This window comes from Peromyscus californicus, unplaced genomic scaffold (genome assembly GCF_007827085.1).
Source record: "Peromyscus californicus insignis strain IS unplaced genomic scaffold, ASM782708v3 Scaffold_4__1_contigs__length_199733344, whole genome shotgun sequence".
In the NCBI taxonomy this organism is placed as follows: Eukaryota; Metazoa; Chordata; class Mammalia; order Rodentia; family Cricetidae; genus Peromyscus; species Peromyscus californicus.
Window position 1 is genome coordinate 192,425,616 of NW_026294562.1, and position 13,097 is coordinate 192,438,712.

At 37.5% G+C, this 13,097-nt stretch overlaps 1 protein-coding gene across 1 annotated transcript in view; it reads right to left on the reverse strand.

Moving 5' to 3' along the window:
• Positions 1-11,784, reverse strand: part of LOC128124265 (zinc finger protein 420-like) — a 48,818-nt gene extending 37,034 nt beyond the window's left edge. The window contains 4 exon segments of the mRNA XM_052760438.1: positions 441-1,536; positions 2,465-2,591; positions 5,345-5,429; positions 5,583-11,784. Of these exon segments, the coding sequence (XP_052616398.1) occupies positions 441-1,536; positions 2,465-2,591; positions 5,345-5,429; positions 5,583-5,617 (1,343 nt within the window). The 5' untranslated portion in view covers positions 5,618-11,784.
• Between the last annotated feature and the right edge of the window lie 1,313 nt (positions 11,785-13,097).

Here is a 13,097-nt window from a genome sequence, read left to right on the forward strand (position 1 = left end):
TGCAGGCATATCTACACGTTAAAGGGCATCCTATTTGGGTGGCTCAGTTTGTCAAAGCCTCTTCTAAACAGCAGAGTGATCTGAGTTTCTTCATGGGAGTTAACCAGAGTGAATTCTGTCAGTTTCAGGGACTTCCGGAGTTATTTGGGGGTTTTCATTTCCTGTCTTAATCACTTTCCTTCAGGATGGAACATTTCAGTTTCCAGGAAATGGTTACATAAGAGCATATTCTTCAGGCTTTTCCATTTTGTCTTCATTATGAAGTATTTGAGGTTGAAAAAGTAGAACGTCTTAATGAAAATTTTCCTACATAATATTTGAATAATTTTCCTCAATATAAACTCTTGATCTTTTCTACAATTTGAACATTACTTACAAGATTTTGGAAGTTTCTCATGTTCATAATGATTCTCTAGTGTGAAGCCTGCAATGGTTCCTAAGAAGAGAACTTGGATAAAGCATGTGCCACATTATTTACTAATGGAAACTTTCCTTCCCTACTATGAATTTTCTGATGTTTTCTTAGACCTGAGAGGTGGGTAAAGACTTTGACACATTCCCTGCATTTGTAAGGTTCCTCTCCCGTATGAATTCTCTGATGTATTCTAAGTTGGACTTTCTGAATAAAGCATTTGTCACATTCACTGCATTTGTAAGGTTTCTCTCCAGTATGAATCTTCTGATGTCTTCTAAGATCTGAGCCACTAGTAAAGGATTTCTTACATTCACTACATTTGTAAGGTTTCTCTCCAGTATGAATTCGCTGATGTTTTCTAAGACCTGAGCAACATGTAAAGGATTTCTCACATTCACTGCATTTGTAAGGTTTTTCTCCCGTATGAATTCTCTGATGTATTGTAAGTTGGGCTTTCTGGATGAAGCATTTGTCACATTCACTACATTTGTAAGGTTTTTCTCCAGTATGAATTCGCTGATGGGTTCTTAGGTATGTCAGTCGGCTAAATCTTTTGCCACATTCATTACATTTGTAATGTTTCTCCCCTGTATGAATTGTCTGATGGCTTCTTAGGTGTGTCAGCTGACTGAAGCGTTTGTGACATTCACTGCATTTGTAAGGTCTCTCTCCAGTATGAGTTTTGTAATGGTATTTAACCTGATACAACTGATAAAAGCACTTGTCACAGGCTTTACATTGGTGAGGTTTCTCTCCAGAATGATTTTTCTGGTGTATACTGAAGTTCGAGTGGTTTCTTTGATTTTGACTGATGGGAAACAAATTTAAACAATTCACACAGTCTTTAAATTTGCAAGGTTCTTCTCCAGAGTCCCCATTTTTATGCCTCTTTATGACTGATGACTCAATAGAAGCACCCTTGTGGTTACCATATCTGTACTTAATGTAGTCTTCTGCAGTATCACTTGTGTCATAAGTTGAATATTGGAAGGATTTATGAATTATTTTGCCAAGCTCACTACATTTATAAGACTTCTCTTGGATATTCACATGCTGATGGACAATATGCTTTGAGCCTTGATCCAGGAATTTCTTATATTTTCCACATATATGATGGTTCTCTGGAAAGTTAGCACAATTATGGTTAATAAGAATTAATGCCTAAGTAACAGATTCACTAACTAATGTTTCCTTAAGTTCTCTAAGGCAAGTAAAATAGCAATTCTTAGGAACAGAACTCTCAGCAGAGGCCTTTTGTGATTTACTGTCATTAAACGGATGCTCAGAAGGACCTCCACTCTGATCTCTATCAAACCAAAAGGATCAATGATAGCCTTCTCATTCTTTTCTAATCTGCATACCTTTCAGAAGGTTGGACAAATGGGTCATCACGCAATAATGGACTTTGAGATGGGAGCTCTCTGAAGCATCATAGGAAGAATGTTTCTCTATTTTCTTGTTGTTTATGTTTTTGAAACAGAGTCCATTTTGTAGCCTTCGTTGGCTAGGAACTTGCTATGTAAATCAGGCTCACCTGGATCTCACCAGGTCCTCTTGCTTCAGCAACCCCTAGTGTTAGGATTAAAATGATGCTGTGCCAGGACTATAGACCATATGTCAAAAAATATATAAAAAAATAAAAACATGCTTACCAGCAACAGCTCTTTATGTTAAAACCTCTCAATTTTTTAAAAAATTAGTAAAAGGTGAATTCTTTAATTCAATACTGAAATCAAAATAGTTCAATTAAAAAGTATACAGCAATGCATTTCCTTGCTCTAAGTATTCAGCTTTCTTTGAGCTTTGAAATTTTCTTTAAAAACTACAAAAGAGGGCTGGAGAGATTGCCCAGAATATAGCATTGGTTAATCCTGTAGAGAACACAGAAAAAATGTAAAAAAAAAAAAAAAGTACCATGAAGAAGTTATGTTCACTATCAGAATTTCCCTTATTTCTGGTTGTCTCTAGGCAGTTCAGGGAGTTTACATACATACAAAGTAGGTAAATACAAAGGATGAGTCAGGAATTCTACAACAAGAGCATTCTTACCTACAAAGACTAGATTGCTGTAATTCTCCAACATCACATCCATGTACAAAGTTCTCTGAGCACAGTCTAAACATTCCCACTCCTCCTGGGACAGGTCCACAGTCACATCCCTGAATGTCAATGGATCCTGTAATGGAAAATTACCCATTTACCATGTGCTGCTGGGAAAAAAAGTTTTCCTAGGTCAAAGAGATCTAAAGAATTAGAGACTCTTGTGGTATAGATGGGGTATGACAATTATTCAAAGACAAACTTTTTTTAGAGATGCTACAGAGATGGGTCAGAAGAGTGCTAGCTAGTCTTCCAGAGGACTCACACTTGGCTCCCAGCACCCACATGGTGCTACACAACAGATTCTAACTCTGGTTCCATCAGATCCAATACTCTCTTCTGAATTCTGCAGGTGTAGCATTCACGCATACATTAAAGCAAGTATACTCAAACACATAAAATAAAAGTAGAAGTTAATTTTAATAAAGGACACTTTCTAGAATAGTCATGCTCTTTATTGTATTTTCTATCTCAGTGAAAACAGGATGATATACTCTCACAATCAGCAAACTTGTCAGAAATATAAGACACACATTTGCGATGTAGATGCAGGAATGTAACTACAAAGGCTGTGCTGAAATCAAACAGGACCACAATGTCTTCTCTCAGACAGTCAAGTTATGATGAGCAAAACTGTGCTTCCACACTCGACAACTGTCAACTTTGCTCAAATACAGACAGGGGATCAATCTTGTCTGCAGCTGGGCCTCACATGACTCTAACCTAAAATACTAAGCTCAGATGCTAAGGCCTAGGTGTAATGCTGCACTGTTTCTAGAACAAAGAATATGGAATGCAGAACTTATGGATGAATTAATAGTCAAATTAGTTTTTTTAAACAGTAAGGAGTATGTATACATCGAACATTCCAAACAACACATAGAATCAAATACTTTGTAACATTATTTTATGAGAATATTTTTGACAACCATGAAGTAAATAGAAAAACAGCATCAGACAGTGTGAATATTATCTAAATTTTTCTAAAATTCCACACAACCAATACAGATGAATAAAAATTTCAGAAATTCCATATGGGGTTTCACTACAGAATAATTAAACTATACTAACTCTTCACTAATTCTGAGTATAACATTGATCATGAAATTGGCTCAATTGAACATTTGAATCTTAGCTGGGTAGTGGTGGTGCACACCTTTAATCTCACAGGAGGCAGAGGCAAGTAAATCTCCGTGAATTTGAGGCCAACCTGGTCTACATAGCATGTTCCAGGACAGGCAAGGTTACACACAGAAACCTTGTCTTAAAAAGCCCCCCCCCAAAAAAAAAGAGGAAGAAGAGGCAGAAAAGAAAATTTGAATCTTATAAGTTCACTTCTATTCTTTTCTTCAGTATTTGAGCTCAATCATGTAACATGATTTTAGGTTGCACAGGTAAGTATCATTATGACTCTTCCTTTATTTTCCAAAAAATAGAAAATGCCAGGTTATATACTGGCTATGTCACAAAACAGTAATATAACCCATAATACTGGGGGCTGGACAGATAGCTCAGAAGTAAAGGGCACTTGCTGTCCCTGCAGAAAAACCCAGTTTAATTCTCTCTACATACATAGTAGCTCTTTACAGTGACTGATTCTAGTGTCAAGAGTCTGATGCCTATGTACTATGTCCATGAGACATCATGTAGGCATGCAGTGCCCAAAAGATGGCTGGTGAATACTACTATACTTACATTTTAAAAAAATTTCAAAGAAAGAAATCGCCACTTTTCTTCTGAATCTCTACCTGCATAATACATAGCTTCAGGGAAAGGAAAAAAACAAAATACAGGGAGCCTTCCTCCTTCAAAAGAAAGAAAGAGGGCTGGAGAGATGGCTCAGCCGTTAAAGGCTAGGCTCACAACCAAAAATATAAAAGAAGAAAGAGAGCAAAGTCATTAAAAGGGACATTTGTTTATGCTTCAAAATTGAGGGCTTATGCACAGCACGAAGTCAATACTCTCTAGAAAATTCTTACTAATATATTCCACGTGATGCAATATAGAGGTGGGGACAGGACTGCTTACACCCTGTCTGAAAAATAAAACAAATAACAAAGAGAAAATACTGATCTGTCTATTGAGAACTTACCACTGAACACTGGAATCAAGAGCATGATATGAGCAGAACCTCTCCTGAGACAAATAGATTTCAGATGTCAACACACCCATAGGTACATCATCACTGCGTGAAATCAAATAGCAAAGAGAGAATCCACTATACTGCAATCTGCAGCTCCTCACAGAAACATCAGTTTTATGGTAAGAGCTAGCCACATATTCCTTCCATCATTTGCACTCTGTAGGGTGCTGAAAATATTTAGTATTAGGATTCAAGACAGGGAATCTCATTTCATTCTACTTTTCCATAAATTACTCAATGATGTTAGCCAAAAGTTGTGGGTATTTCCATGGCCACTTTCATAAACCTGGTTCTGGAAACCTTACTATCTCTAAAAAGTAACCTCTGTGTGGCCTTCCTTCTTCACTAATATATAAAGACACAGGTCCATGTTCTGCATGAACTGGGCATCAATATACTTCTTTGGTCATCATTTGGTCATCATGGAATATTTCAGAATTGCAGTCTTAAGACTATGACAATTACGTCCCCACAGTAATAACTGAGGGAAGATACAATGGGATGAGACTGTGCTATGTATATAACAAGATTTAAAGATCTAATCTGGATTATCAGAGAAGAAAAAGAGTATGAATATGAAGAATACAAAATAAACACTTTAGATGACACTGCCAGAGGCCGGGAATTAAAAGAATGAAGTTTCAATATAAAAACAATTTTCAAATGAATCTAGACACAACACCAACCTGGGGCACATTTATCGGAGAAGCGGCCATTCTCCCTGTTGCTCTTCTCTGAGTTTCTGTCTCAGGAACAAAGACTGGAATTCTTCTTGACATTTCACATCAAGGAGTCAAAAATATAAAACTAAAATTAATCCAACTCTGTTATAGACAATGCCAAACTACATATAAAGACCCCCAAATCAAATGATATTAGCAGTCTTGTCAACATTCCTATAGAGAGGAAAGCATGGAAGGATACATTTGGAGTGCTGAGAGAAAGTAACTGTGAACCATGTCACTGCACTCAGAAACACTGGCTCTTAAAATCCATAGAGAAGTGTACTTGAAGAAAGTTGTGAAATAACAAAGGTCATCCACTCAGGCAGCACTGCAGATCATAATTAGAGGCAAATTATACTTTAAAAAATCAGAGAGAAGTTATCCACAAGGACACAGGAAATAAGACATTTTACATAAGGAATAGATAGAGGAGAGCGGAGGAATAACAGACCATGGCCAACACATAAAACCAGCAAAACACTATTTCTTACTAGAAAACTGAAAAATACTAATAGTAACTTTACCAACTACAATATTAAAAAAAAACATAACAAATAAAAGCCCTGTGATATGAAAATCTCAATAGAAATGGAAATATCAAAAGACACAGTTCAACAAGATTTTGTGATAAACTCCTAAAGGTACTAGGGGAAAAAAATGTAACCTGGCTCATCACGTAAAGGGCATGTATGTTACACCTAGGTCAACAGTACACTACAGAGAAAATTGACAGGCATTAGCAGGAAAACGGTAAGAAAGAAAGATGCATGTGCTCTCCAGTCTCACTTAATCCAGAGAAATGAGAGTGGGCCAGAGACATTTGAATAAGACAAGGAGAGAAAGGAGAAACACAGAGGAGAGAAAGGCACCAAATTCCTTTTTAATGATTATACACAATCACACAAAAAGGTCTTCACATACTCCAGGGGGAAACCTCAGACTTGATAAGTGTTTTAGCTATTTTTGAAAAAATACAAAACTAACACACAAAATGACTAGTTTTCCTATATGTCAATGATGACAATTTTAGAAGTAAATTAGAAATTAAACCCATTTAGGTTGCATTAAAAAGATCTAGGAATAAGACTAAGTAATGATGACTTTACTTTTATGAAGAAATCCCTAAGGTATTCAGGGGGAAAAAGAAATGAAAAATAAGAGTACACAAGGAAATGGACCTATCCAAACTCTCTAAAAGCCATGGTGAAAATATTACTAACAGCAACCAGTGGATTCGAAGCAATCTCCATCAGCCAAATACTGATATTTTTCACAAAAGTAGATAAGGAAACAGTCACATGGACACAGAAAAGTCACATGTATCAAAATTAATCCTAAGAAAGGGTATTCCTGGGGGTATCACAAGATCTGATCATACATCATAACTCAGAGGCACAAGGCAAAGACAGCATGATCCCGCACATAAAGAACCATGAAGAAAATTGACTAGAACAGGGAACATAGAAATGAACATATACCAGAGAGATCATATAAGCTACATATGTCAACAACAAACCCAGGAAAGAGAGAGCCCTTTGAACACTCTGTGCTGGGAAAATGATTGATTATCCATGTGCAGATGAGTGACGTTTAATAATTTAGAAATAAGCAAACCCTGTCTGAAAGAGATTCCAGGAGCACAGAAGAATAACAAGGAGATTTTATGGAGTACAAGCTGAAAAGGTCAGAAGTACACAGTGAATGATAGATAGCTAAGGGAGAATGAATGATAATTGAGAAAGTGAAATTGAAATAAATGCCTAGGAGGTTAATTTTACATATGTGTGTGTATGTATATAATTCTTTCTATAGATAGATTAGATAGATGATAGATAAATAGACATTTACACACACATATGTCTTATGTTCATCCATGTGTCATGAGTCATTCTGAATATTTGCATACTATTATTAAACAATGTTTTCATAACCATGGCATCATTATATGTAGATATACATATGTATCACATCAATCGTATTTATAGCATCTCAAATAGTTTTCTTGGTAGGCAATGCACATTCGGATGGTTTCTTACCTAGCAAATGCTCCAATGTTATAGAGTGACAATGGGAGAGTAGATGAAACTTAAAACCAACTTCATTCCATCTGATCATATCTGGTCATGGAATAGACCGATGCTATGTACATCCCTCAGGATTCAGGCGAACTGCTCTACTCTTTTCCATCATATTGAAATAACAGACAGTGGCCAAATTTCTTAAATGATCAATTTTAAACAATAGTTGAGAAAGTGTACGGAGAACATAGGTAAATAAAATACCAAATTCTCTCAGAAACAACCATGGATATTTATCAATTACACCAAGAATTCAAATGATGCTCAATGAGTTAAGCATTATGACAACTAAATTAGGATATTAATACTATCACCAACACAATTAAGACAATAAAAAGAAAAACAGCTTGTAGCTGTGACATCTACACTATGAAGCAATGGTGAGAAATTCTCAACTTTGATGAAGGAAACAGACATAATTCAATAGCTTCACTAATCCTACCAAGCAGAAACCAGAGGACATAGGAATGGTATATTGTATTAATGAGGGTTCTCTAGAGAGCAGAACTTACAGAATGAATCTCTCTACATATAGAGAGACATGGGATTTATTAGAAGACTTATAGGCTGCAATCCAGTTAATCCAACAAAGGCTGACTATGAGCAAAAAAACCTTAGAATCAACAAAGACTGGATGTCTCAGCTGGTCTTCGGTATATGCTAGAATCACAAGGATGTAGGCTCTATGCCTACATCTATGACAGTAAGGAATAGATTTGCTAGCAAGGCGGGGGCAAGTAGACAAGGAGCAAAAGCTTCTTTCTTCCATGTCTTCCTTTATACACATTCTCTCCAGTCTTATTTAAGGTAGATTTTTACACTAGCTAGAGGGGATGGAGTGAGGCTTGGTGGTCAGGAGCACTGGCTGTTCTTCCAGAGGACTGGGGTTCTAGAGCAGCAACCAAATGGCAGCTCATAAAACTGTCTGTAACTCTAGTTCCAGGGGATCCCATGCCCTCTTCTAGCCGCTTTGGACACTGCACATGTGTGGTGCACAGACATACATGCAGAACAACCACCCACCCATACACAGGTAGCAATAATAATAACAGAACTAGCTATAGACATTCGAAACAGACAATGAAACAAAGAGATACAGTAGAAAAGGAAGACATTTAACTCAACCTTTTCAACAATGGTGTGATTGCATATAGAACCTACCTGAAGATACCACCAAAAACTTTTATACTTGACAAATGCCTTAGTAATATTGAAGAATAAAGAATTATCATACACAAATCAACAGTTTAGAATATGGCAATAATGAGCAGGTTGAGAAATAAATTAGGATAATATTGCATTTACAGTCACTTAAAAGACCCATAAAGCCCCCAAAATATTGTAAAATGTGTTCATAGTTTTCAACTATGACAGAATTACAAACTTGAACATAACTGATACTCCATCTCACCCTAGCCAGAGTGGCTAACACGAAGAAAACAAATGGCTGGAGAGATGGCGCAGTAATTAAGAGCACTTACTGCTTTTCCAGACCACCTGGGTTAAAATCCTAGGACCATCATTCAGACTCACAACAATCCATAACCACTCTCCTACAGGACCCAATGTCCTCTTGTGGCCTCCAGAGGCACCAGGCACACAGACATACATGTTGCCAAAACGAATGTATACATAAAATAAGATAAAAATACCAAAAACAGAGAGGGGGGAAGGAGGCTCTTAGGCAGAACCACAGAGTAACTCTGTAATTTGCTGCTAGCCTCATATACATACCTATTTTCACAACAGTTATATAATGAGTATCCCCCCCAAATAATAATAAACAACAAATATAATCAGATGCCCAGGAATGCATTTGAGGAAATGGCAAAGTGGATCCTTATTCTAATTCCTGTTGGGAATGCAAACTACTGCAAACGGTAGACATCCCTTCGAAGGTTGCAGAAACCACCAATATTATCCTCCCACGCTGAGGGACACAAGACTGTTCCAACATGTATAGATCTATCAATGTAAGACAGCAAATATCTAGACTGTAATAGAAGGAACATGATCATGTCAATATATCCATCAAACACCTGTGGGAAATTTTCACATTTGCTTGTTATCAAAGATCTGAAGAATCTGGGAATAGGAGAAACATGCCTCAGCATTATAAAAACTAGAAGCCACAAACCTAAACCCAACATTTTGTTAAATGAGGAAAACTGGAAAAATTCCAATCTCCTCAGGACAGGGACGAGGTGTCTATTCTGTCCACACTAACTCAGCACAGTGCACCAATTGCACCCAGAACAAAAAGGAAAGAGAAAATATTCAAATTAAAGGAGTTAACAGAGGTCGGGTAGCAACTTACTCCAAATTGTAAGAAATACAATTCTCAACTTCAGAAATCAAAAATATCCCATGAAAAAGCTCAGCTCTGATAATCTTTGAAATGAGCCATAAAACCCATGCTCTATATCAGCTGGTGTTTTACATATCAACAAGATGAGGAAGAGAAAATAGCAGACCACTAAGACCAGTATAGTGTCTAAGAAATATCTTAGATTCCCTGATGATAGCATTCAAAGTGCCAAAATGTACTGTGAAAGCTAGTGGGCAAGAAAAGTCATCAATGACCTTACCTAGATATGGGCCACCTGTGCCACACCACCAGCCTTTGAGAGACTTTGGTTAATCCCCTGATGTAGCACAGCAGTTCAGAGCTACCAGGACAGATCAGCAACTGTCTGCTCAGCACCCTTGTGTTGTCCTACTATGTATAGTCTGTAACCAATGTCTCTCCTTGAACCTCAGAACTATAAATGACTTCTGGTATATTTTGCTCCTTAGGAAAATTTTCTGCGTATGAGTTTATTCAGAAAACTCTATTAAATAATTTAAGACAGCCAGTCAGAATCTATGTCTCTCTGGATTGGTGGGATATGAGGAAGGTTTGGAAACTCACATGGGAACAGAAGGATATAACACTCTGTGTTTCACTGAACTTGGATTCAGATTTTAGACATCTACCAACTGTGTGTGTCAGCACTGCACAGAAGAGCTGTCTCCTGTATCACAGTTTGATGGTTTTTTCCTTCTGGTTTCCTAAAGCGGTGTCATAGTGTGAAGACAGTTTTCTGTGTAATGAAATGCTCTCTGTTAGGGCTGGAGAGATGGCTCAGAGGTTAAGAGCACCGACTATTCTTCCAGAGGTCCTGAGTTCAATTCCCAGCACCCACATGGTGGCTCATAACCATCTGTAATGAGATCCGGTACCCTTTTCTGTGTACATAATAAATAAATTAAAAAAAAAAATGCTTTCTGTTTAAATTTTTGGCCAGTTCCAGAGAAGGAAATAAGTACAATGTACTGGAAACGTGGCCAAGAGCCTATGACTAGGAGAGTGACAGGCCATAGGAGGGAATCCACTCATGACATTTTGCTACATGTAGAAATACTCAAACTGCTTTTACCTAGTTCTGGTCACACCATAGCCTGGTGCAGCTGTCAGCCTGGGTCAGACAACTTTTATTTGCAATGGGTAACAGTTATTTCAGAGACTCCTAACTGGTCACATACAGAGAATGCATGACTGCTGACGGCCATGAAGAGGAAATCCATATGACCTGGTACAAATCCCAGGGAACTCAACAGAAGAGGGGGAATAAGGTGATTAGCTATGACACACACAATACATTAAACAGTACTCACAAAAATAGAAGACTAAATGTACATTTAGTACAGGGAAACACAAAGAATGTGAAAGTACAGAACAAGCCAGGTATGTAGAGCAGAGCTGGAGTTATCCCACCTGTGATTCCAGATCACACTGCAGAGTCACAGGACCAGCAGAACAGGGAAGTGTCACAAGAGTAGATATACAGCCCTATGCAACAGAGCAGCAGATCCAGAAACAGAACCAGAGCAGTGACCATGTGAATATCACCAAAATAAGACGTGCAAGTTTCATGATAAGCAACTTCACCAACCAATAGTGATGGGAAAGCATGTACCCAGACAGAAAATATGAAACTGGGTTGGTTCTCTCCCACTGTACAATGAATCACAGACTTTCATGTATAAGCTCTAACAGTGAAACTGACAAAAAAGACACATGCTATAAAGAGCATGCACGGAAATCTTAAAAATTAAGTATGAAGAAAGAGCCTATTGAGCAGTTAAATATATTAGCTAGCTATTTGTAGTATGACAAGTTAATACTCAGAATGTCTCATAAAATAAAGGAAAAAAACACAAACAAATAAAAATCATTTCAATTAACAAGCAAATAACTTTAACAGATCATGCTAAAAGGCAGTTACGATGGCCAATTAGTACACATTAAAAATGCTCCACGCTGTTAGTCATGAAAGAAATGCTCACCCAATGTTCACCAAGATCCCCTCTCTGCCTAGTCAATGACCACATTCAAGGTTTCAACAAAACGAATCCTGCAGAAAATACAACAGAACGAACTCAGAAACACAGTATCCGTGAGAATCCAACTTACTGCAGCTGCCACGTAGGTCAGTGAGAAGTTTCTTCAACATTCAGATAAGCAAACTATCCACATAAGATTCAACCATATTACACATGTGGTTTCATATGAAACGATTAATTACAGTCCGTTCTTGCAAAAATGATTACTCACTGACTAACATGCATGTGAAGAGAAACAGCAGACAGAAAACAGAAGGATTCAAATACATATGTGCTGTGGGATGGTCTGTATGTCAAATGTGTTGCTGATTGGTCAATGAATAAATCACTGATTGGTCAGTGGCCAGGCAGGAAGTATAGGCGGGACTAACAGAGAGGAGAATTGAGAGAACAGGAAGCTGGGTGAGAGAGACACTGCCAGCCGCCATCAGGACAAGGAAGATGTAAAGTACCGGTAAGCCACAAGCCACGTGGCAAGGTATAGATTAATAGAAATGGATTAATTTAAGCTGTAAAAACAGTTGGCAAGAAGCCTGCCACGGCCATACAGTTTGTAAGCAATATAAGTCTCTGTGTTTATTTGGTTGGGTCTGAGTGGCGGGTGTCAGAGATATGTCCTGACTGTGGGCCAGGCAGGAAAACTTTAGCTACAAATGGCACCCAACGTGGGGCTCGAACCCACGACCCTGAGATTAAGAGTCTCATGCTCTACCAATACTGACACACGGCTTTCATGTTCTCATTCAAACATGAGAACACAAATCAACAAGGAGGTTTCTCTTATGTAAAGATTCTAATCAATTCAGTTCAACAGGAATGGGATATTTCTGCAAAATAAATAAAGTAATGGTAAACGAATATGAAATTTGAGGCAGCACAGAGATCAAAAAGCTTCAGAAGATCAAACCAAGATTTCAAAATCTATTAAAATTACAGAAATAAAAATCATTGAGTATTGGCGTGAAGAAAGACAATAGGCAATATCAATGGGAGGACAATTAGGACAGATTTAAAACTCTGCAGAGATACTAAGCAAGTCCTATCAAAGTCCTGACAGCATCATTTTAGGAAATGGGAAAAGTGACCATTAAAGGAATAGAATCTAAAGAAACTACCAAAAATGTCAAAGGAGAGAGCTCTGGAAACAAACCTAAGGCACGATTTCCCTAATTTTACAAGATCATAAATTATAGTAGGGAAAATCATTTAATATTGAAATGAGAAAAGAGAAATGATTCAAACAGGGACTC